The following is a 25464-nucleotide window of genomic DNA, read 5'->3' as shown; positions in this document are numbered from 1 at the left end:
ATTTTCCCTTTCAGCTTCCTGCGCACTATCCCCCTCATCTTTGAGAAATTTCCCTTTCTGAAGGCGAATGTAACTACATTAGTAGTTGTCACTTGTTCGCATGCTGAGATACTGAATCTGACAGCATTGTGGTCGCTGTTCCCTATCGGCTCAACAACACTGACTTCCTGCACCAGGTCCTGGGTCCCACATAGAATTAGATCTAGGATCACCTCTCCCCTGGTTGGTTCCATAACCATCTGCTCTAAGCCACAGTCATTTAGCATATCCAGGAATGCTCTCTCCTTACTATGACCTGAACATGCATTTTTCCAGTTTATATGGGGATAGTTAAAATCACCCATTACCACTACATTTTTGTTTTTGTTGGCCTCTTTAATTTCTTTTTCCATCTCAGAATCCTCTTGTGCACTTTGGTCTGGGGGACGATAATATATTCCTAATATTAAACTGTCCTTCACACCTGGTATTGATATCCACAGTGATTCTGTAGGGGAACCAGCTCCCCTTGCATTGTCTATTTTATGTGATACTATGCTCTCTTTGATGTAAAGGGCAACTCCACCCCCAATGCGCCCTGTCCTATCCTTCCTATAGAGCCTGTAGCCTGGTATAACAGCATCCCACTGGTTCTCCTCATTCCACCATGTCTCTGTAATGCCCACTATATCAAAGTCCTCTTTCAAAACTCTGTACTCTACCTCCCCCATTTTAGGTCGAAGGCTTCTACTATTAGCATAGAGACACCTGTATACCCTGTCTCTGTCCTTAACCTGGGATTTATGTGCTTTACCCTCAAGTCTTTTGCAGACACTATCCCTTGTCACATGCACATTGCTATGTTCCTCGCTTGTATGATTTAGAAAAACCTCCCTCTCTGTCTGCATCCCCATAGATACTGTATTCCGAACCGAAGTCACCTCAGCTCCTGTCGGCTTTCCCCCAGTGATCAGTTTAAAAGCTGTTCTGCCACCTTTTTAATGTTGAGCACCAGCAGCCTGGTTCCTCTTTGGTTAAGATGAAGCCCATCCCGTTTGTACAGGCCTGCCTTGTCCCAAAAGGTTCCCCAGTTCCTGACAAATCTGAAACCCTCTGCCTTACACCACCTTCTCATCCACGCATTGAGACCCTGTATCTCCGCTTGCCTAGCTCGCCCTGCGCGTGGAGTGGTTAAGAGCTGGTTAAGAGTAGTGGTTAAGAGCTGGTGAACTCTAATCTGGAGAGCTGGATTTGATTCCCCACTCCTCCACATGAGCAGAAGTCTTATCTGGTGAACCAGATTTGTTTCCCAACTCCTATGTTCCTGCTGGGTGACCTTAGGCTAGTTACAGTTCTTTGGAACTCTCTCAGCCCCACCTACCACACAAGCTGTCTGTTGTGGGGAGAGGAAGGGAAAGGAGTTTGTAAGCCGCCTTGAGACTCCTTACAGGAGAGAAGGGTGAGGTATAAATCCAAACTCACTCACTCTGTCTCTCAGATCCCGCCCCTCAGGTGTTCTTGCAGGTCACAGTTGTTCATAGTAGGATCCAGTGTGAGGTACTCTGTGGATTCTTTGACAAAGGCATCTCCATTGCCTTTTTTCATTTATAACAATTGACAGAATAATATCACTGCCTTTTTCACATTCCTGTGGCTGAGAATGGGACGCTCAAGGGAAAAACAGAAATACACCATGGAAAACATGGCACATCTCTGAGGCTGGCTTCGTTGGTGCAAGAGGGCTGAACAGGCAGTGGAAGCCAATTAAGGTCAGCTCCACCCACAGGCACGCCCCTGCCACGCCCGCACCATGCTGATGTGGCTCAGGGCAGCATGGGAGTGATGTAGCAGAGCTGGGTCCTGCAGGGGTTGGATGCCAGCATAGGCCTGTATCGCCTCCTTGGGGGGATTTACACCTCCCCCCCCCCAGCTGAAATGGGCTGCAAGTGCAATAATATAGCAATGGAGATTCTTTTAGAAGACAAACCAAAGCTGGTTGAATACATTTAAACAGACTTAAGTGTGGGGGTACAGAATAAGCATTTGGCTGAAGAACTTCAAGATGTAAACAGAAGGTTGAAGTGTCTGTATTTTAAAGTAGAGCTCAATGAAGCATTAATCACGGATCAGCTCCTGATCCAATAGAAATGTACTGTTAGGGTCTAAGACAGTAACATATGTAAAGGTAAAGGTCCCTGTGCAAACATCGGGTCATTACAGACCCATGGGGTGATGTCACATCTTAACTTTTACTAGGCAGACTATTTTTATGGGTGGTTTGCTCACTGCCTTCCACAGTCATCTACACTTTCCCTCCAGCAAGCTGGGTACTCATTTTGCAGACCTGGAAGGATGGAAGGCTGAGCCGGCTACCTGAACCAACTTCCATCAGTCTCAAGCGCAGACTGAGAGAAGATCTTTGACTGCAGCCTACCACTTTGCACCATGGGGCTCATCCAGTAACATAACCAAACTGCCTTTGCCTTTGGCAAATCATTAACTACTTTCCTACAGGGCATAAGCAATAACTTCGTAAAACCACTAGATGAACTCGTCTTGTGAATCACAACTGACACTCACTCCAGTAAAGCATGTGATGCTCCCCCCCCCCCAAAAAAAAAAAGGAAGAGAAAGTTGTGGTTTAAAAATCAAATAATCTCATTGAGAGCAGTGCTCACCAAGCCGCAAGTGTAGTTTGCTTCGGTTTCCAAGAATATAGATGAACTGGGCCTCATCTGTACCCCACTTAACTTCTCCCGCATCCAACAGATCCTTTCAAGAAAGAACAAAACAACTGCAGCAGCTTAGGGAATAAATGCTAAGCCCAACCTTCCCAAAATCATCTTATCGCAGAAGTGTTTAAGAATAATCTTAGAAAGTGACCTACGCCACCCAAGCTGACACAAGCTGGTTCAGACATAATCTGAAAAAGCCATTTATTTTAACTATTTGGAAACTGTTTTGAATTATTCCAGAAAAAATATATAAAAATATATTAAATACACAGATCTATGGCTGACTGCATTTGGAACACGATATACCGGTAGTTTTGTCACCAACAGAACTGTAAAGCTATAGAACAGAAATGTCATAACCCGGGGTTGGCTTAAGGGTCTGAGGACTCTTAGAGCTGGATCGTCTGAACTGCTTGTGCATAGATCATGGATTTTTCTTATTCCTCCTCCCCGGAGTAATTTCCAGCCTCTGGAAATTCCTGGAATCATGCAGAGTAAAAATCATGCAGGTTGATGGTCTGCACTAAAGGGGTGGGGGGAGAGCTGAAATAAGAACATCAGAAGATCAGACCAGTGATCCACTTAGTCCAGCATCCTGCCTCACACAGTGGCCAACCAGTTATCATGGAAGGTTCACAAGAAGACATAGAGGTATAAGCCTTCCCTTGGCATTGCCTCCTAGCACTGGTATTCCAAGGTTTGCTGCCTTTGAATGGGAAGTTTCCCTTCATGGGAATGGGAAGTTTCCCATGGCTAGTAACCACCGATAGACCTATACTCCATGAGTCTGTCTAATCCCCTTTTAAAGCTGTCATTACTACATCTTCTGGCAATGAATTCCACATTTTAATCACTCATTGCATGAAGCTAGTATTCCCCCTCAGCAGCTTATTTATGGGCCTTTTGATCTGAGACTCTAATCTGCTGAACCAGATTTGTTTCCCTACTCCTACATTCCTGCTGGGTGACCCTGGGCTAGTCACAGTTCTTTGGAACTCTCTCAGCCCCACCTACCTCACAAGGTGTCTGTTGTGGGGAGAGGAAGGAAAAGAAATTTGCAAGCCACTTTGAGTCTCCTTATGGGAGAAAAAGGTGGGGAATAAAGCCAAACTCTTCTCCTTTTTCCAGGGAACTGGTTGGCCACTGTAGAAAATAGATTGCTGGACCAAATGGATCACTCATCAGATTCAGCAGGCTCTTTTTAAATTCACAACTGCATTGATCTGTGATCTAGCTTCTTATGAATATCTAGTCTGCAAATATAAGCATACCTTAAATTCATGGAGAACTTATTTCAGAAGTACTATCTGTATCACAATGAGTAGGTGTACAATTTTAAAAAATTAAAAAATCTACAAGGGAATATATTTGAAAGCAGAATTGTCTGAAAATTGCTTCAGTGGTCTCGAATTAATAAGCAGTCTGGGAAAGCCTGGCCCTTACACTATTGGGGTTCACAAACAATAAATAATTACCACTGTCAGAAAAGCAACGAATTCAGGCAAACTGAGCCCGCTAATTGAATCTGAAAGGCAAGAAAGATTTGAGGGTGGAAACGGAAATAATGCAGACATGCACTGCTCAGATTTCAGCTACTTTATGCTAGCAGGTCCATATCCTAAGGGTTACAGCGGGGCCTGAGGAGCAATTATATCAGAACACACAAGAAATATTTGGATCCTGACACTGGTTAGATTCTCCAATCCTGTGTTTTTTCCAGTACAAAGACTGTTGCATCCTTAAGCAAAGTACCATATCAAGACATATCAGGTACGCTCACCTTGGCATCTTGTTCCACTAAGTCTTCACTCACAACATCATCTTCTTCCCGAGTGCCCTGCAGAAAAGACAGTGAATCAATCCCATTAGGACTGTGTGTGAAGGGATCATGGTGGCAGAACAGTTCACAGCTCAACATACCTGAAGGAGGACAATTAGCATTTTTTTGAAGTGTCCAGAAGTGTCTGCTATGACATCTTCCTCCAGGTTCCTCTCGTAAGCTGCAGAGAGGAGAGAAAAAATTGAATATTTCATAGCAGGAACCACAAGGAAAATTCACTAACAATTGGACATATTCTGTTGTTCTGATGTTTTACCATGAACCCGGACTGCGGGGTCATTACATTTTCAGCAATTATTCAAAAAGGAAACAGAGCATAAGCTTAGACCCCTGGTTAACCATATTGTGATCTATGGTGGTTATGATGCTCATTACATTTTGTTGCTGCACTGATCCTGGCCAGTTCTCAATTAGGAAACCAAGTTCAAATTTTGGCATATAAAACACTTAGAAATGGAGAAAAAAAAACAATGATTGGTTTGTGAGCAATACAATAACTGCTTCCCAACATTATGCCATAATTCTTTAGTTTCCATGATACAGCAGTAGCTGAAGCCAGCTCAGTATCCAGAGACATGCTAAACCCCTGCCCTCGGCAATCACCATCTTTGTAGGCCTCCACCAGAGCACGGATCTGCTGATTGGTCCGAGAAGCCAAGATTTCAATCAGGCTCTTTTCATCAGTCCCAATGCCCTAAAAGTAAATAAAACAATTCCTCATGAAAAGCATCACATGGAATGCCAAAAAACAAATATCCCCCCAAATGGCTTTCTCTGTACAGTAACATAGGAAGAATGGGATCCTAAGGCGTTTTTAATTCTCCTGGTTTTGTTATCATTTTATTCTTTGCACATTGTGTAATATATCTTATGATGGATTTATTGTAAATTGCTTTGAGTGGTTCACAGAAAAACATATCATTGCTTTTCCATCTTCGCCAGGCTCGGCGGCTGGCCCCTTACCTTTCTCAAGCTGACCTGGCCACGGTGATCCATGCAACGGTCACCTCCAGGTTAGACTATTGTAACTTGCTCAACGCGGGTCTTCCCTTGTGGTTGATCTGCATGCAGCAGCTCACCTTCTCACGGGTGGCTTCATCAGGGATCACATCTCCCCCATGTTATGCTGCTTGCACTGGCTCCCAGTGGAATACCGGATCATCTTCAAGGTGTTGATATTGAGCTTTAAGGTCCTTCGCAGCCTGGGGCCCTCATACCTGCGAGACCGTCTTGCCCCATGTGTCCCAATTCGGCCTCTGCGCTCTACAGAGGCAAACAGGCTGGTGGTCCCCGGTCCCTCCATGACACGGCTAGTCTCTACCTGGGCCAGGGCTTTTATGGCCCTGGCCCCTGCCTGGTGGAACGCTCTTCCTCCAGCTATTAGGGCCCTGTGGGACCTTGGTGAGTTCTGCAGTACCTGTAAAACTAAGCTGTTCCTTGGGGCTTGGGGGGGGGGGGGCTGGGCGTTGGGATCCCAGCCCTCCTGGGATCTGCACGAATACTATGCTGATACATTACAACTTCCTAGGCCTCTGGGTGAGGCTCGAATTATAATGAAAGGCCAACAACCAGCTAAAGATCTGGCAGCTGTGAAATCTACAATAATAATGAACATGGTCCCAGGTCTCTCGTTACCTTAAGGGCATCTTTGATTTCCTTGGCATCAAAGTATTCTAAGGGTCTCATTAGACCCACAATCAGTCTTTCAAATTTCCCCGTTAGCTCATACTTCAAGTCTGCAATCAGGTCCTAACAAAAAAGAATAGAAGAGACACATGAAGAAAAAAGATCGAATCCTGGAAATTATTTTGGATCAAAACACCCAAAATCATTTTCTTCAGTGCAATCTTAGTAAAGTTAATTATTAATTGAAACAAATACTACTATTAACTGCTAATGTATTTTCAGTTTACCCTTACAATAATGACCCCACTTATGAGGTAGGTCCCTCTTCTTCCTGTTCACAGCATGGGAATTGAAACTGACAGACAGGGATTTGCCCCAAAGCCAATTAATGACTGTGGCAGAGATGTGACCTCTGTTTAGAACTAGATTTTCAAGTCAAAGACAGCTCTCAGGCTACTGAACTACTGTTGATTTCAACAAAAGTAAAACTCACATAAAGAACTTGACCACACAATTCATATCCTCTTCTAGCAAAGTACAATTTGTCGCAAGGCAAAAATAATAGCAGTAGCATCCAGATTATACATACACTGCTTTGCAGACAAAGCCCCTCATAATCCTGCAATAAATATCCCCTCACACACCACATACTCACTCAGACAGAAACACTTTACCACTTTTGGAATCATCATGACTAATCTGAGACATTCCTATTAACTCTGTTCCCAACAGTACAATTTATAATGTTTAAGGCGGTATCATGCATTCCAGTCTGTGTAATTCCCACAGAGCAACATTTTGTATGGACTTCTAAGGAAGAGCATTGAAGGTTTATCTCTCTTTCTCAAGATTACCTTTCCATAGAGAGACTTATAGGCTTGGCAGATCTCAATTCTTTGTTTACTGCTTCTGGATGTTATGAGGTCAAGTATGGCTTCTTTGTCACTACCTAGAGAAGAAAGAAGGCTCGCTCAAGGCTCAGGCAGCAGCACCCTGTCACTTTTATTACAATTTCCTTTGTAATGCCACTTTGATTCCCCCTTTCCCTTTATAGCTGGAACTGCCACAAGGACATCACTAACATTCAACATGGGTTAACACACTATCTTGCACAGTTACCTTCCACAGGGGAGAAAAGGAAGACCAGTCACATCTACCTTTTGTTGGTTCAGTCAGTCTTCATGTTACCAGTTCTGCTGCAGGCCCTAGAAACTACTTGACCAATTTGAAAGAGCAGGTTCACACCCAACTCTTTCTCTGTTCTGTACAAAAAATGTCCTTGGCCTCTTTTCATGACTTTTCAACTGGATCATGAATTAAGGTTGGATAAAGATAAATTTTTAAAGAAAAAAATCAAAAATTGGATTTTAAGAAATCAAATCAGATTTTTTTCCAATTTAAATTGGCTTTTCAAATGAAATGCCTTCTTGAGGAAAATATGTAAAGACAGTTTTTTATTTAAAATACATTATAGTCCAAAAATTTATTTATTATGAAACAAGTACTACTTTTTAATTAAGTAGTATTCATGCAATGTTGGAGGTCACTTTGGATTTAGAGACCGTTGAAGTAATGATTTCAGTAGCTTCTTCTGCTGGCACAGAAAAAATATTCTGTTCCTTTGGACTCATTCATTCCAAATTGAGAAATTGTTTGGGAACCAATAAAGCTCGTTTTTCTTTTCCAGTTTATGAACAAACAAGAAAATGAAGATGAGTGAGATACAGAAGACAGTATTTTAAGTTTTTCATGTGTAAACCTGGCTGATAATCTATGTTTTTTTAAAGATACTTTGTTGAACCACATCAGTTAATAGACATGGATGTTCAAGCAAATACAAGAACATGTGCTGCATTGTTTTTGGTTAAATAAAACTATTAAAAATTTTACTAAGGCAATGATAATTTTTCTCCTTTCAATAAAGTACAGCAAAAAAGTTGTCCAAATATGAAAAATTAACCTATTAAACTGGAGGTAGTTCAGCTTGAAATAATTTCATAATTATTTCTAATAGTAAGACCAAATCAGTCATTTTTGATGTAACTGTAAAACTAGCCTGAAAAGTTATTTTCCAAAAAATGAAACCTTTATCTGGTTGTAAATGTTAAGGTTATACCATCAAGAATGAGTATTTATGTTAAAAAAATGATTTAAATCAAGTCTTACTGACTAGTGATTTAAATCATGATCAATTTGATTGAAATCAAATCCACCCTGTTAGAAACACAAATAGCAAGAAATGTTGTAAAAATAGCATTCTATTTTTCACTGTTTCACATCATGAAAGACCAAACCTGTGAGACATGTGCCAGACACGATACAAGCAATAGCAGCTTTGACAGCACCAGGGAGGGCATGGGGCTTGTAGCACTGAACCAAGTTTTCCCTCCCACCAGCCTTTCCAGTCTCAGATAGCTTTCTAATCATAAGCATTTTATTGTCATTGTGCACGCACAATGAAATTTACAGAAGCATTCCTCGATGCGCACAATTTCAGACTCATACCCCATCCTCACTTTCCCCTTCCTCCACCCATACCTACACAGCCCCAAACACATCAACATGAAGCTGCAGAGTTTAGCATAGCCACAGCTCTAGAGTAGAAGCTGTCTCTAAGCCTCTTTGTCCTAGTTTTGATAGACCTGTATCATCTGCCGGATGGTAACAGTTCAAAAAGAGAGTGTGCTGGATGAGATGGGTCTCTCAGAATATTTTCTACTCCCTGGCTAAGCAAAACAGGGGCACAACGTGTATGTAAGCTGAAGAATGGCCCTTTCATGTTCTATACCGAGCTATGCAATAATGGGAAAGTGATAGCTCAGATCTGGCTAGGAGCTGAATTATCAAAACCAACATTCTGTCTTTTCCACACATCCTTGACTGCCTTCTCCAGGAGAGACACAAAGACATATAATGTTACTATCACCACCTTGCATAGCTTGGCTGGCAGAACAGACAATAGATGACCAAGATAAGATTCCCATTGGTGACACAAAAAATATGGGTAAGAGAGAGAGATCACAACAATCATAGAACGTACCAAATCCTTTCATAGCATTATATAATGCCTCAGCATCCTGGTTGGCATCAAAGTTCGGGAAATCCTTCACAGATCCCCTATATTTTCCAGTCTAGAGAAAAAAACACAGATAGAGAAATGAAACTATTATCAGTTACAGACCTCAATTATGAAACAATATACTGTGTGCAGAATATAGATATTAATGCAATTCCAGGGGCTGCTCTATACTGCTGAAATTCTGTTTTAGACATTTCACCAGAGTTCAAACATCTTCATTTATTAATTAAAGCATTTATATCCTGCCTACTCCCATGGTTCAAGGCAGCTTACAACACATAAACAACCATCATGTAACAGTGAAACCTGAAATCCTCCCAACCTAGGAAGACACAATAAGGTACAACTGCAATTTAAAGTCCATTAAAAGCTAAAGCAGTCTTGCAGAACCTCCTAAAAGTTTCTATGGATGATGCTCCCCTCATCACCTCAGGGAACTCATTCCATAAAATGGGAGTAACTGCAGAAAAAGCACAGGCTTTATTCAGAATAAGCTGATTTCCCAGTTCAGACTGGCCACACTCAAGCTGCGATGAAGGTAGCTTAACTTACACAATACAATATACATATATTAGGTGTCAGGAACTCATCCACTTAAGTTTTTGGGACTATGACAAAAAAGGCCAGAATTTCTTCTGTGATGTGATCAGATACTACTAGAGTAGTATCTATGACAGTAATAAAAGATTGAACTGAACTACAAGAGTAAACCTGCCATGTATCAAGAGGGGAAGTGGGACCAAGATGTTTGGACTGTCCAGTGCCATGCATGAAAGTACAAATGTAGATCATGACTAAGGGTATCTTACAGTCTACTACAAGAGCTTCAAAGACAGAACAGTAATCTTTGCAGATGTATTATGAATGCTGAAGGCACCTATTTCAGAAGGGAGTAGCTGCTTCACACACAGCCATTTGCATTTCATCTTTCAGCTGCTCCTTCACTCTCCTCCCAATACAAGGGAATGCTAGAATCCACCCAACAGTATTATGAACGATGCGTCCGCATCATTCATTCCCTCTCCATATGTGCCTCAGTGATCTATCTCCTGGCAGCTTTCACATTTATCGGAATTACTTTGCTCTCCCATATTTTTCCCTTCTCGGTTTCATTCAGTCTTTTCTGCAGTTTGTCTCTCCCCTCAGTTTGGGAGCTGCTTGTATAATGTGGTGTGAAATGTACAGGCTGAAAATGTTCTCAAGTTCGAAGGACAGCTTTAAAAATCACACAAGTATAGGAAAGTTAATTTTCTCTCCCTTCCCCCTCCCTCCATGTCTCTGAGTCATCTTGACTTCCGAACAGAAAGCCAAAGGCCTTTAAGTTATAAATAGATGAGGTACTCTGCCCAGAATTCTACTCATCTATTCAAATTGGCAGTGACTCACAATGCCAAGGCCACCCTCATGCATCCTCTTCTTCTTGAAGACGCTTCACCACACAAAGCCCAGCAGAAGCCAACCTCTTGGGTAAAAACATCCCTTTTTTACACTACTGAACCCACACCCATTCCTGCAGCCTTACTTTTAGAGATGACATGAAAAATGAGATACTTCAAGACTATTCTCATTCTGTGTAGAGCACAGGTGTCAAACTCGCGCCCCTCCAGATGTTATGGACTACAGTTCCCATCATCCCCTGCCAGCATGAGTCTGGCAGTGGATGATGGGAACTGTAGTCCATAACATCTGGAGGGGCGCGAGTTTGACACCTATGGTGTAGAGGGTCAGCAGCATTTTGAAGCAGTAGCTGGCATCTTACTAATATCTTCTACATATGTCATACTGGTTATTGGGGTGGCGGACAATCTTATACCAGCTTCCAATACCATTTTTATTTATTGACCCACCTATATAGCACATTGAGTTTTACACCACGAGCAGGGCTCCAGCAAAGCCTTGTAAAGGGCATCTCATTTCCCCCTCCTCCACTATTTTTTCTTTCCCTTCGCTGTAGTGGTTGCCTAGTAGCAGCTACTGAACCCATGCATTTCTTAAAGGCATAGGCATCCTTTTTATCACTCTGGGGTATTCTACCCTCGCATGTTTGTTCTAGATTTTATGTTTGTTTTAGATTTCAGATTTATCTGCAAACCTGGGTTTCTTTGGTTTGTAGAAAGATTTGTCTTGACCACCCATGGTCCCAGTGACCAGATTTAAGTATCCATAGTGCGATGTTTAGAATTAGATTTACTGACAAGCAAGAGACCCACAAGGAGTTGTGAAGTGGGGTTCTCATTTCCCTCCGCCACCCTATTTTACCTTCCCTTCCCTGAAAACCCACACTGCCTCTTCCCCTTTTCCAGCTTCCTTCACTCCTTTCTACCCAACAGTAACCTACTACCTTTATCTGCCACCCCACATCTTCAGCCTTCCCTCCTCCTCCCCCAGAAGCCTCTACCTAGGAAATCTATGGCCCTGATTTAAGTGTCCTCAGATTTGGCATATTTGAGAATGAGAATATATGGGATTTTCTGCTGTAGACATGGAACATTTTCAAGATTTTTTTGGTTAAATGTAAATTATTTTTGCAGCAATTTGGCTACAATGTGTTTAATGTGATACTCTTTTCCACTGAAAAATGACAGTAGAACTGTACATTAATCCACCATTTCTTGGACCTTCTTTGGTCTAGAATGCGCTGATTGGGTCCTAGTGCCTTGGGGACAAAACTAAGTAGGCACTAGGACCCAAACGGAGCATTCTAGAAGAAGCTCCAGGAAATGGCAATTAATATACAATTCTACTGTCATCTTTTGGTGGAAAAGAGTATAACACATTATTTTAAAGTTTGGTGTTTTTACAATTGTAAGTTTAGCTTAACATCCAAATATTATAGTAATATTACTGGTTATGACTACTCCAATAAGGTTTCTGTCCAAATAGTAAACTTCCTTTTTTTAACTCTAGAATTTTTCAACCTTCAGCTTCTATTTTCTCCTACGTATTTGGATGGGACACCTATTTTCTCCTTATTTTGCCATAAGGCAAAAAGTAAGATTAGTAATACAGGGTGCAGCACTGTGCAGGTCCTTCTCATGTACCTGGCCATTCTTGTAATTTTTCTTACAGAATAGGAAGACATCTCAATTCTTAAATTCCATAAAAGTGTCAAATAATACATGACAGCAAAGAACTCCATATATGATTTATTGAAATAAAACTGCTAAATCAACCCAGTGGCCTTGAGCAGTATCACCCAGATAAAGTTAAAAACAATCCTAATAGCCTGATTCCAAATGTGGACTCATTTATTTATTCATATTATTATATCTTGCTATCACTGTGGGGTGAAAAAACTTTGCAACAGCTGGAGTGGCCATGTATTCAATGCCTGGTAGGAGCCCCCACAGCAACTCTTCTGTAGGTATATTAGCCCTCCCTTGAAGAAGTGGCCTTTTACATTGGAGTAAACACACATATTCCCAAAGACAATGCCCTAATGTTGCCCAGATTGACACAAGCATAATCGTTTTGGGTAAGGAAGCTTCTAGTAGCCAACAACCATTATCTGAGAAGGTATCACTAATCTGGCTAACATAAATGATCTTCTCTATCCTGGAACAGTTAAATAATTTTTATATTCAGAAAATCCCCCTGGATATTACCCTCCCACACATTTCTGTCCCCCCCCCCCAAAAAAACCCCAAAACATTTTTGCCATGGTTTCAACAGTTCTGGAAAATTTACACCTTTTGTTTTTCCCATTTCACTCTTTCTATATGTACCTAAGAGTGTCAGAGCAATGCTGTGGTTACGGCATCAGACTAGGATTTGGGAAACCCAGGTTCAAATCCCCACTCTGCAGTGGAAACCTGCTGGGTGACCTTGGGCCAGTCACACACTCTCAGTCTCAATCCTGACAAGTATTTGGATGGGACACCTCTAAGGAACACCAGGGTCATGACACAGAGGGACAAGCAATGGCAAACCACCTTGAAAACCCCACCCAGATTATCACAAATCAGATGCGACTTCACAGCAAAAAGGGGAAAAGTACCTTGTCGTTCCATGTTTGATCCAGAAACTACACCCCATTCTTGGGTCCAAAAGTGTTCAATGGCACAAACAACCTTTCAGCATTGATAGTATTAAAAACAACAGCTGTGTGTGGATTTCTCTAACAGGGTTTCCATCAGGGGCCCAGGGCTAAGAACATTGTCAGGGAGAGGGTTGGATCTATTGTACTGCATTTGATGGGAAAGTTTTTCTCCTCAGGTGTTATGCACATTGTTAGTTTTGGGAAAGTTTGTGGAAGAGGGGTATTTTCAGCACACCAAGCAACAGCCAACTGACAAAACAGACTGGTCTCTGAAACACAGCACCATGGTTAAAAACTACTTATGTAAGCATGTTTCACATCTGTCCTGATGTGAAAGTGGGCCGGAAACAGAGTACTACAAAGCTCTATGGTGTTCTGGTAAAATGTTTCACCTATGTTCATCACTGTGCATAGGCTGAAGACAAGTAGTAGCAGAAAGTTGCTGCTAGAGGCATACACATTCATCCCATTCCACATTCATCCCATTCCACATTCATCCCATTCCCCCTGCCCCCATTTCCAGCTGTTCTTCTCTCTCTATGTTCTACACCATAAAAATTTCATTTTGGAGACTCTAACATACATCTGCTTTCTGTTTAAAACCAGTGCTTGTCAGGAGAAGCAAAGAATGTAACGGTGCTTTGGAATCTTACTTCCGCAAAAAGCCACAAAAGGCAGAGGGTGGGCTGCCTTCCTTTTTCTGTGTGAAACTGAACTAGCTGCATAAGAAGCAGAGAACAAGAATGTCAAGCATCACACTGACCTCTCTCATTAGAAAGTACAGTTTGGGAATGGAGGGGAATTTAGTTCTCTGTTAAAAGAGTCAGTAATCTTTCTCACCTGTCCATTTTGGAGTGGAATTTGGCGGCGTAGCCTATATAGGTAATCACAACTGGAAGAACAATATGGCTTTCTAACAAGCTTAGGACTTGAAGTGAGCAAGACACAAGAACTGAGGTCTGTAGTTATGTGGCCATACATCCAATAGGAAGAACTTGGGGACAATCACCCCATAGGTATGATATGCTCCGCCTTTGAATTTTCAGCTTTCTTTAAAACAAGTCTCCAGCATCTTTTATTGTTAGGCCGTTTCCACACGAATGCGGAAGCGGCCGGGTCGGCGTTTCCGACGCCGACCCGACGACGCTGGGACCGGCGCCCGGCCAACCCGGCATGTCCCCGGGCCTCCGGCGCGTCGCAGAGGCCTGGGGACACGCCCCCCTGGCCCTGCGTGCCTGCTCCAGCGGTAAGTGCCGGGTGGGGGAGGCGTCTCGAAGCCGCTGCCGTTCGCTCGGGGGAAACGCCGGCTTCGCGGCGGTCGGGCGGCGCGGCTGCGATGCAGCTGCGCTCCCTGTGCGAATGGCGGCCTGGAGACGGCGTTTTTGCCGTCTCCAGGCCGCCATTAAATGCCTGTGCGGAAACGGCCGTGAGTTATAAGGAAAAATGCACTGGTAGGAGTAGTCACTTTGCTCCCACCTGACCAAATTAATTCTCATCTGTTCTGTTTCATCACCACTTTTCCCCAGTGCTGCTCACTGCTGCTCTGTTTCTGTTCCTCTTGAATATTCACAACAATGTGAAATCATTGGGCATTAAACTGGAGTGAAATGTATATTACTTTGGCATGCCTTCCTTTGTTTTAGAGGGAAATTTGCATCAGCAATAGGTGAGGTGGAACACAAGCCACCTTGATGTAATTTCTCTGTGTAAAAGAAAACATACCTCTGAGCATGAAAAGAATTACTTTCTGGCAGAAGGCCAAAGGTTTGAGGGAGCACAATTTCCAGGCAATTTAGAATAAGTAGGATCTTCAGGAGGATTTGGGCAAAGAATAATCACTTCTCTGAACGCCAAACTGTAAGCCCTCTGTGCATGTGCAGAATGTTTTTCCCTAACTACACTGTAACTGGATTATTAGGAGATAACTTCGGTGTTGGAGAAATGATGTGCAAGCAGGAATAACTTGCATTACCCATTTTAGCAATTAAGGTACTCATTGTTATTTCCTTCATCAGCCATTTTCCCCAAACAGCTTTGTATCATACACTGCAATCTTATGCCCTACTTAAGAATGTAAGTATAATAATCAAATCAGCACAGGACTCTTAATAGGCTCATAAGCAACCACAAGTCCATGGAAAACTAATTGGACAAGGGGACAACACATTAACGATTGATGGCTTCTTCTAGGACTTCTGCACATGCTTACTTGGGGTAACTGCTGAACATGCAATTAGGAAAGGAAATAAATAATCTGAACTAAAAGCTGAACTAGATTTTGCTTTTAGGAAATACATTTCTCATTATTTATTTATTTTAGTCTTGCAAGCAGTCTATGCCTATGAGGACCTGCCACTACTCAATAAGAAGAACATGTCTTACCTTTCCTTTGCTTGACATGGTGTCTGGACTGATAACAGCAGAGGAAACTGAAGGTGCTGCAAAACAAAGAATTAACCATGTTACTCTTCATTTTATTTTCCCAGCTGAAGAATGTTCCTCAATGGTTTTACATGAGAAATGAAAGGATTTGAACATAATTGGAATGCATACCCTGAATCTCAAGTGAATAAACCTTTGCCATGTTGCCTCAGTGCTAAAGAAATGGTACTGGTAATGTGCTCAGAGGCAGAGGCATGTTTCGGGTGTGGGGAAGACAGAGGGAGCCAACGCCCCAGGTGCCACTTGCCAGTGTCATGTGGGGGGCCGCATTTGGCTGGCTGCCCCCTCCCTCCAGCAGCAAGGAGCTGCATTGGGCTGCATGTCCTGGCTCCTCCTCCTCCTGTGCCCCCACCCACCAGCCTTCAGTGCCTGCCACCTTGGCCATCTGTTTCTGCTGGCCACCTGCTGGTTTGCCTCTTCCCCAAGCTCAGAGGAGAAGAGAAAACCATGTTCCTCCTTGGTTTTACACAAGAAATGAAGGGATTTGAGCTTAATTCGAATGCATACCTTGCATCTCAAGTGAATATGGCCATGTTGCCTCAGTGCTAAAGAAATGGTACTGGTTTTCAGCCATCCTGAACATGCCTTCAAGTAAAATATCAGCTTGGATTCTGAACTTTTGTTACCATACAAAAGGCCTTGTAATGCATATCCAGTTAGAATAGGAGTCTCCAGTCTCTGTGAGTTTGCAGGCACCTCTGGAATTTTGACACTGTGTAGTGGGTGCAGCCACAAAATGGCAGCCACAGCAAGCGCAGTTAGTCCCTAAATAGCTGTCACAAATTACCATTCAGTCACAAAGTGCAGATTGATTTTATTTAATTTTTACCCTGCCCTTTCCCAGTCTAAGATAGGCAAGATCCTTGTGCTGAGATGGCTGCTGCCACCAAAGCAATATCTTTTAAAATATGTTCAGTCAAAAAAAATGTACAGCAAATTTGATTTCCAATGGCCAGTGCTGAGCAAAAGCCCCACCTGATCCAGCCCACTTTGTAAAACCACTTGGTGGGCACCAAGAAAAGGACTGTTGGATGTTATGGCACCCGCATGCTTCCTGTTGGGGTCTGCTGATATATATTTGTTCAGTGGCTGAGGACCAGCCAATTGAAAAGACAGATTCTAAACAATCTTCCCAAATGGTTAGTACTCTGATTCTAGCTGTGCACACTGCATGAAAATTCAGTAGGAGTACAGTTCCAAAGAAGAGGAGCACAGTTCTCAAATCTATATTCTAGAATTCCTGCTGTCATATACCCCTTAAATAAATCAAGCCTACAAACATTTACTCTGATTTAACTCCCCACTGAATTCACAGGATTTCCCATTGATGTCCTTTGGAGAGTTTACAAAAACCATGTTTTATCTGATGAACACAGCAAAGTGAAGATGCTTGGTGCTTTAATAAATACAAGATGATTGAGTCCCTGACTAAAGGATCTTAAAAGCTAAAATGCACCGTAAGGAGCATAGTAAAGGGGAAAGAGAAGTAGACAGAGGGATAAATAGGGGAAGAATATATGTTATTTCATTTCTACATGCTTATGAATCATGAAATTGTGCCAGGACTTTCCAGAAAAGAGTGGTCTGGAGAAGGATCTGAAGGGAGCCAAATAAATTAACTGGGAGCTGTTCCATGGGAAGCAAGGTTGAAATGGTGGTACCATTTGTGGAAGCTGGAGATCGGTGAACTGCTAGGGTGAAGAAAGTGAATGATCACATAAGCACTACTGACCTTTCCCAAGTCTCCTGCTCCCTACCCTTTACCTCATCACAAGCATCCAATGAAATTCATAATGCGTTTTTTTCTGACACAACATTGGTTAGAAGGACAAAGAATGCATAAAATTAGATGTAAACTTCAGATTCTGCCACAGACTCTTTGAGGTAGACTTGGACAATCCTTCAAACACTTCTGGAGTACCTTTTACCTATAAACTAGAAGATACACTCATATGAGCTTTACAGGAGAAGCTACTGATAAATACACACTGTATTCAAGAATGCATATTGAATGGCAAGTGTTAAATATTTGGCAAATAGTAACATTTCTTAGTCTCTGTTAAGAGTTAGAGTGTTAAGATGACAACATTATGAGGCTTACAACCAACATTTGAACCTGCGATATGACAAAAATGCCCTTTATGCTAAAACAACTCTTAAAGAAATCCTGTATTACAAACTCTGGTATGACCAGAAGCACACTTTTTATGCATATAAAGGTCACTAAAGGAAAGGGAAGTTTTTTAAAAATCCACCAAACCAGATTAGCATCAACTTTTCAGTGTATGAGAGAAATATTTTCTTCTCACTTTACAAGACTACGGACTTCAATAGCTTTCCTTTCCAATCTTCAGACCACAGCCTTGCATAAAACAGAAGGGAAAGGCCCAAAGAGTAAAGAAAGAGAACCCAGCTCTGATCTCTAATGAGTGGATCTTTGCAGCCAATAACAAAGTATGGCCAGATCCTTGCAGACCGCACATCACTGCACTGCGGCTGGGCTTCAGTCCAATAAGAAAGTAAACGTTCCATATTCAGCAAGCATGCTACAGATAAAGGAGCCTGTAGCTATCTGAGGACAGCTTTACACTTTACATTTCAACATCTACTATCAAAATACTTTACATGATGATGTTTTTTTTTAATTTTTACCCTACTCTTTCTTGAATATTCAGTAACTGTATAATGCTTTCAGTGTTCAAAGCACATTACATGCTTTTTTATTGTAATCCTTTCAACGGCCAAGTAAAATAAGCTGTAAGTAGTATCATACCCACATTGCAGACCTTGAACTTAGGCCAAAAATGACCTAACAGAGCAATCCTGAGGAGAGTTACTCCAGTATAAACGAGAGTAACTCTCCTCAGGACTGCAATGGAAGGCTATCCAGTGAGCTTGTGGCAGAGGTGAGACTGGAATTGGGAACAACCAAGATAACAGGTCATATGGTGCCAGGAAGGCTTACAGTACTATGTCCAAATAAATCTATTGACACAACAAATGTGCCCTTATTGGTGCTCATATTTCATACAAGCCCATACTATATATCACAAGTGTCAAACTCGCGGCCCTCCAGATGTTCATGCACTACAATTCCCACCAGCCCTTGCCAGTATAGCCAATGCTCATGTTGGGAGGAACTGATGGGAATGGTAGTTCATGAACATCTGGCGGACCGCATGTTTGACACCCCTGCTATATATCAACTACACAAAACGTGTAGTGGCAACATTTGCCATCATGTCGTGTGTATAGCTATCCTTATTTTCTGGTTCTGACTTAGTGCAGATATTTTCCAGAGTGGTTGGTACTACTCCCCTGGGGGTGGTAGAAACATCAAGGGGGGAGATGAGGAATTTTGGAGCAGTAGGGGGTGGAAGAGAATTTTGGGCCAGTGGGGGGTAGCGCAGGGATTCCTGGGCCAGCTGGCAGGAAAAAGGTCATTTCCTTCCATCCTGGTGACTGGTATGCTTTAAAGGAGCAACACTCCTCTTGCTTTGTAGCCAGTGAAAGGTGTGTGTGTGTCAAGGCAAAGAGCCTCATTGATGCTGCTTTGCAAGGCAAGAGTTTTTAAAAAGAAAAAGTAGTAGCACTCTCCTCAATGTGTAGTCTGGGGAGGGGGTTGGGGCGGGGTGGCCAAGCCAAGGCAAAGAACTAGCAAAGGCATCTTTATTACTCCATTTCTGTGCCCCATTTACATGGTTCTCTCAAAAAGCCTTTCCTGACTGCTAGCTACTCTGTACACTGGGACAAAATTAAGGTGTACTACCTTCCCAGCATCATATTTAGTAGAATGTGGCTTCAATGCAGTCACCCAGATCTTTTCCAAGCAGAGAAACAGGCTGAAACTGAATGTGGGGATCTAAGGCTGATTATTCATTGGTGCTCTCCCCCACACTGAGGGTTTCACTCTTTCTGGGTTGCTTCCCTGCCCACCCCAAGAGTGAAGATTGCCGGGTTTTTCCCCCGAGGCCTTTAGATGTAATAGCAATATTCCTTATATATATATTGTGCGGGCTGCTACTACTGTTTTGGGGTTTTTTAAGGGAAATGCTGGCTATCAATCCCTGGCCCCCCCCCCCCCCCCCCCCCACTCCTCGCAAGTCTTTTGAGTTAGCCTGGTATAATATAGTGCAGTGGCCAGAGTGCTACAACTAAGCCAGAGTGACCAAGAATCAGTTTCCCATTCAGTTAGATGCTTTCTGGGAGATATTAGTCAGCCACTTTCTCTCAAACTCACAGAGTTGTTGTGGCATGCCATACACCCTCAATGAGACTACTATGATGTTCCAGACAGTTGCCGAAAGCTGTATATGCTGAAGAAAGGTGGTCTGAAACAGGCCACATCAAGAATGCTGTAAGACTAGAGGCAAGAGCAGGCAAAGAAGACTAGAGACAACAGAAATCCTGAAATATAAGCCAGCACGTGCCAGAGAATCATGGCTGACTAAAAGTACTTGAAGCAAGGTACTATACCAAGACATCAAGTTAGAAGAATGTACAGGATATACATGTAACCTAGCTTAATGTGAATTTCCTGGTTGGTCATTATTCCTTGTGCATTTGGCATCTAGTGTAGTACATGGTCTCCTTTCACCAGAGTTTATGCGCTTACTGAACAAGAGAGGACATTCTTCTATCACTTTGATCACCATTCTAGAACTGAGTGTTCAGAAAAGAAAGTGAATACTTCAATGTACTCTGCATGTCTGCCATCTCATTTCCTCTTGCCACCCTCCGAGTGCACATTATAAGATTGTCTATACAACTTTGCCTCCCGTATATATAAAATCCAGGCTTTGAAAAATTACATCGAGAATAAGTTTTACCAACATGGACAAAAATAGTGCCATCTGAATATCCATATTCAAAAACAAAATAATGTTAAGAATAAACCTTTCTCCTAAGAAACAGCTGCTCAGCTTTATTGTTCCAAACATAATGGGTTACCACAAAAATGTCATGAATCCCAATTTCATGCAAATTCAGAGCCAGAATTCCAATTTCATGCAATGGTAGCTTCCCATGGAGCTCATTTATGGATACAGCCAGAGAAAGAATCTCTTTTCTTCTGTGGTAGTCATATAAAAGAGAAAATAAAGAGGCAATTACTCTCTGGTAATTTCAGTCCTCTGCAGATAAAAGTAAGCCACTAAAAGAAAAGGTGATGAAACAGCAGGCTGAGTTCATGTAAGGGTGACCACCTTCCTGAAAACGGATGCAAGCTTTAACCTAAGACAGCCTTCTTGACATCTTGAAAAAAAGTAATTTAAATTCCCACCCAAAATTCAGCAGTTTTTGTGACTTCAAGGTAGAGACAATCTCTGTTCAGGTTTGGGAAGATCTGCTTTCAATAACTTTTTTTGAAGAAACAGCAATACAGTTGTGAAAGAGCTCCTGATCAATGATTTACCCTGGTGGACTGAATGAATGAGATTTGCCCCGATGTCCCTGAACTGAACAGATCATGAGGATTAACCATCTAACAGCTGGCACAATGCCTTTTCTTCTCACAAATGTTATATTTTGCTCAGCTTTTTCTTCAATGTCTTCCTGCCCCACCCTCCCTTCTCTTGGGAATGATGGATGGATCAGCTCACATTTACAACAGCACTCCAAACAGCCAGAGCTATTCATTCTAACATGTCGTCTCCAGTTCCATGAATTCAAACCAGCCCATTCTGCCAGGGCATGGATCTATGGTTATTTTTAAACCATGTAGGTGGATGCAAGACAGATATTATACACCAACATCTGAGCCTCTGGCATCAGAATGGTTTTTAATCCTGACTGAACAATTATCTTATAAGTGTTTCATTTTTCCTATGGCAATATGCCAGCACAAACCCCACCCAGCACAATTTATCTGGAGTTGTGGGACTCAGATTAGAAGACTTCAAATGCTTTGTATATGTATATAACTTAGCTGCAATCATCAAGAATCTAAGCATTTTTTACTGACCAAATGGGTCTAACCTCAGTTCTGAAGGAAATGGTTTGTAAAGATCTCAGTTTTAAAATGCAAATAAATAAAAGCAAACTTTTTTTGAAGCAAGGCTCATGTGTTTATCTGCTAATAATTAGGTATCCAATAGCATATTGGTTCAGGAACATACTACATTTGCAGTAGAGTTACACCATTCTAAGCCAGCCTTTAACAGACTTAAATGTAATTCTGCTAAGCATGGTGCTGTTAAGATTACAGAACACCGCAGACTGTACAGCAAATGGCTCTGACAATTCTTTCTAAAAAGGCCTCAGCAATTTCAGTGTGCTGGGATCAGCTCCATGGATCAGAACAGCCAGAAACCTCCCTCTCTTCTTTATGATACAGGGCCACGAAAAAGCTGCTTTCCTCTAGCCTCCAATACTTGAGACAGGAGTTGGGTGTGAAAGTGAATATATTAAACTTTACAACTACTGGTCCTTTTCTACCAGCCACTCTAATCACCGCTATTTTAGTGATTTGATACCACTCCAGAGTCCAACACAACAAAATCTACCCCCTTCCAAGTGCATTAAGGCATTTTCACTAGCGCCCGATCTACTTCAACAACGCTGCACATACATTTAGGTGATGCATTTATATCCGTTAAAAAAGCAACCCCCCTCGAAAGACTTTCAAGCATCCTTGGCTGGTTGCCCCGGCCACACCCACCGGCTCCTCCAGACGCAATAACCAATCCAGGAAAGCTCAAACAAATTTTTCCAGACAAATAAAAGTGCATAAAATACGTGGCTCTCAAAAAGACAAAGCAACCGATTCCCCATCGAACAGATATTAGAGTTTGGGGGAAGTTAGTCTAAAACAAAAACCACACACACCATTCAGCAGCTCCCCCTTTCAATCTGCCCTTCCTTCTGCCCCCACCCCCAGAAAGAAACTCTTTCCAGCTACCCAGAAAGACCCCCCCCCCCCCCCCGTTTCCCGTCTGCCCTCTCAAACTCACTGGCAAAACGAAGCGTTTTGGGCCGTGGCAAATGAAAGGAGCGGCGCGACGTCCCTTGCAAGGCAGCCCGGAGGCGCTCGAGCTGGCAGAGAGAAGGCTGGCCTGCAGGCGATGCAGCTGTTTCCTCTCCTCAGCTCCCCTCGAGGAGCGACGTCACGCGCTCCAGAGCTTTCCAAGCCTGGCTAGCCCTCCCTACCACCCTCGCCTGCCCAGGTGGGAGAGGCCAGGCTGGCTGCAAGAGTCCCCCGCCGCTCCTCGTCTGCAGTATTACGTGCAGAGGAAGGCGGGATATTAGATGGCCTCTGAATGGATCCATGTTGGTGTGGGATCACTTTCCCTAAGATTTTCAGGGGGCGAAAGATGTGGCAGATAAATGTAGGATTGTATTTCTGTGCATGCTTATTTGGAAGTAAATCCCACAGAAGTAAGTTTGTTTTTACTTCTGAGTGAGCATGTATAGGTTTGGCCTGTTTTGGGCAGTTGTGTATTTTACAAGCAAAAAGTGTGCGTGGGTGCAATTGTGAATGCCATAAATGTGTGAGAGAACCCAAAAATGTGAAATATATATATTTGCAGCACTGCAGGAAGAAAATCGGTGGCGAAGAGAGAGAAGCAAAGAGTTCTGAGAGGTGTTGCATTTAGAAAGGCAAAGAACTAGGAACACTCATATACCAGTTGGATCCCAAAGTGGAACTTAATTTTTTTAAATTAAATTTGCAAATTTACCTGAAAGTCAGATGAGCCATTTATCTAATGGTACAAAACATACAATTTTCCTGTTAGAAGTAGCCTGTCCCTATTTGTAAGCCATTTAAATCAGACAGGCAGGAGAGACAAAAAAAATATTTCAGAATCACTTGAGAAAATAGTTCATACATGAATTAGTAACTGCAGATGTAAAAAATCATAGGGCTTTTAAAAATGTGAACTGAACATGAGTCAGCAGTGTGATTCGGCCACCAAGATAGCCAATACAATTCTGGGGTGCATCAATAGGAGTATAGTGTCTAGATCAGTGGTGGGGAACCGATGGCACTCCTGATGTCCATGGATTACAATTCCCATCAGCACCTGCCAGCATGGCCAATTGGTTCACCACCACTGGTCTAGATGGAGAGATGTAATAGTACCATTGTATTCTGTACTGGTCAGACCTCATTTGGAATACTGTGTCCAGTTCTGGGCACCACAAGTCAAGAAGCTGGCACAGGTCCAGAGGAGGATGACCAAAATGGTAAAAGGTCTGGATTCCATGCCCTATGAGGATCAGCTTAGGGAGCTAGGAATGTTTAGTTTGGAGAAGAGAAGGTTAAGGGGTGACATAATAATCATATTTGAAGGGATGTTATGAAGAGGGAGCAAGTTTGTTTTCTGCTGCTCTAGACACTAGGACAAAGAGAAATGGATTCAAGGTGCAGGAAAAGAGATTCTACCTAAACATTAGGATGAACTTCCTGATAGTAAGGGCTGTTTGACAGTGGAATCCACTGCCTCAGAGTGTGGTGGAGTCTTCTTCTTAGGTTTTTAAACAAGAGAGCAACTGTCAGGAGTGCTTTGATTGTGTATTCCTGGGACTGGATGGCCCTTATGGTCTCTTGCAACTCTATGATTCTGAGAATGAAAACATTGTTAAAATAGTGCAGTATACCCCTGCTCCATGTGAAGATCTGTAGATGCAACCTGTGGTGCAGAGAAGTGTAAAATATATGCCACAAGAATTCGTCCCTGCTATAAAGCTAATGAACCCTTCAAAGATATTTTGTCATCTGTCACATTTCCCAATACAATGGCAAAAGGCTAAATGGTTAAATGCTCTCTGCTGAGAAATGACTATTATAAAGCAAGCCAATCCTATGCATGTGTATTCTGGAAGCAAAACCCATTGTTTTCAACACAGCTGGTACCCCAATAACTGCATAGTAAGTCCCTAAAGCTTAGATGATCTTTTAAACTGTAGTGTTTGGTGCTCAGCATTCCTCTCATCCATTTCCACCATACTGAAAATCTTCTCCAGCTACTTTTGGCTCTGGTCGTGGAAAAATTACAAATAACTGTATTTTTGCCCACTGGGTCAAAAGCAGCTTAAGAGGCTCACTGTTTTTAGCTGTAACTAACTTTTGCTGGATTGCATCTACGCTGTGAAATCTGAGCCAGATCCAAAGAGAATCGGAGTCCTTGAAATATATTTACTAACCATCAAACAACAGCAGTTCACAGAAATTTAGAAGAAAAAGAGCAGAACTAGGAAAGGTCACATGCCTCCCTTCAAGAACAACCTCTGTAAAACTTATGCCTCTGGCCATATAAGGCTTATCGAGGGATCCGTTCCCCTCCCTCCCCTTTTTGGTAAAGGACATAATTATGTAAAAGATGCTGTTCAGAGGCTGTCGCCTCCCTTCTCAGTGAGATTTGATCTCTGTATATCTTTTTCTAGAAGTTTTTTTCTAGAAGCCTGGAAAACGGTTTGAAAAAAGCAAAACCTAACGTATTTCCACTATGGCTTGCTTGCTTTCATTTCATTATTAGTACTAGTTTACTCCAAGACCAGAACTCTAGAGTTGAACTTGAGTGGGCCTCTGTTTGCTTTAGTTCCCATAGCAGCTGCATCCTAAGCTGTTGTGAGAAATCATACAAGTGAGGGGCTCAGTCAGACCACCTGTCCCAAGACAGCTGTCTGGCGATGATCCAAACGTGTACAGAAACAGGATTCTGTTGTAGTCATTCCAGACATTTCCAAACAGTGTATTAAAAGTCTGGTAGTCACTATTTAAAAA

General features: G+C 42.4%; 1 protein-coding gene across 1 annotated transcript in view; it reads right to left on the bottom strand.

Moving 5' to 3' along the window:
* Positions 1 to 22885, bottom strand: part of ANXA6 (annexin A6) — a 58867-nt gene extending 35982 nt beyond the window's left edge. The window contains exons 1-9 of the mRNA XM_048487367.1: positions 22691 to 22885; positions 15681 to 15736; positions 9221 to 9311; positions 7035 to 7129; positions 6190 to 6303; positions 5158 to 5248; positions 4635 to 4714; positions 4495 to 4551; positions 2658 to 2751 (exon numbers count right to left, since the gene is read on the bottom strand). Coding sequence (XP_048343324.1) covers positions 2658 to 2751; positions 4495 to 4551; positions 4635 to 4714; positions 5158 to 5248; positions 6190 to 6303; positions 7035 to 7129; positions 9221 to 9311; positions 15681 to 15698 — 640 coding nt within the window. The 5' untranslated portion in view covers positions 15699 to 15736; positions 22691 to 22885. The remainder of the gene's footprint in view (positions 1 to 2657; positions 2752 to 4494; positions 4552 to 4634; positions 4715 to 5157; positions 5249 to 6189; positions 6304 to 7034; positions 7130 to 9220; positions 9312 to 15680; positions 15737 to 22690) is intronic.
* Between the last annotated feature and the right edge of the window lie 2579 nt (positions 22886 to 25464).

The sequence above is a fragment of the Sphaerodactylus townsendi genome, linkage group LG03 (assembly GCF_021028975.2).
Source record: "Sphaerodactylus townsendi isolate TG3544 linkage group LG03, MPM_Stown_v2.3, whole genome shotgun sequence".
NCBI lineage: Eukaryota > Metazoa > Chordata > Lepidosauria > Squamata > Sphaerodactylidae > Sphaerodactylus > Sphaerodactylus townsendi.
The sequence above is the reverse complement of the archived record's forward strand: the minus strand, read 5'-3'. Positions and strand labels throughout refer to the sequence as shown.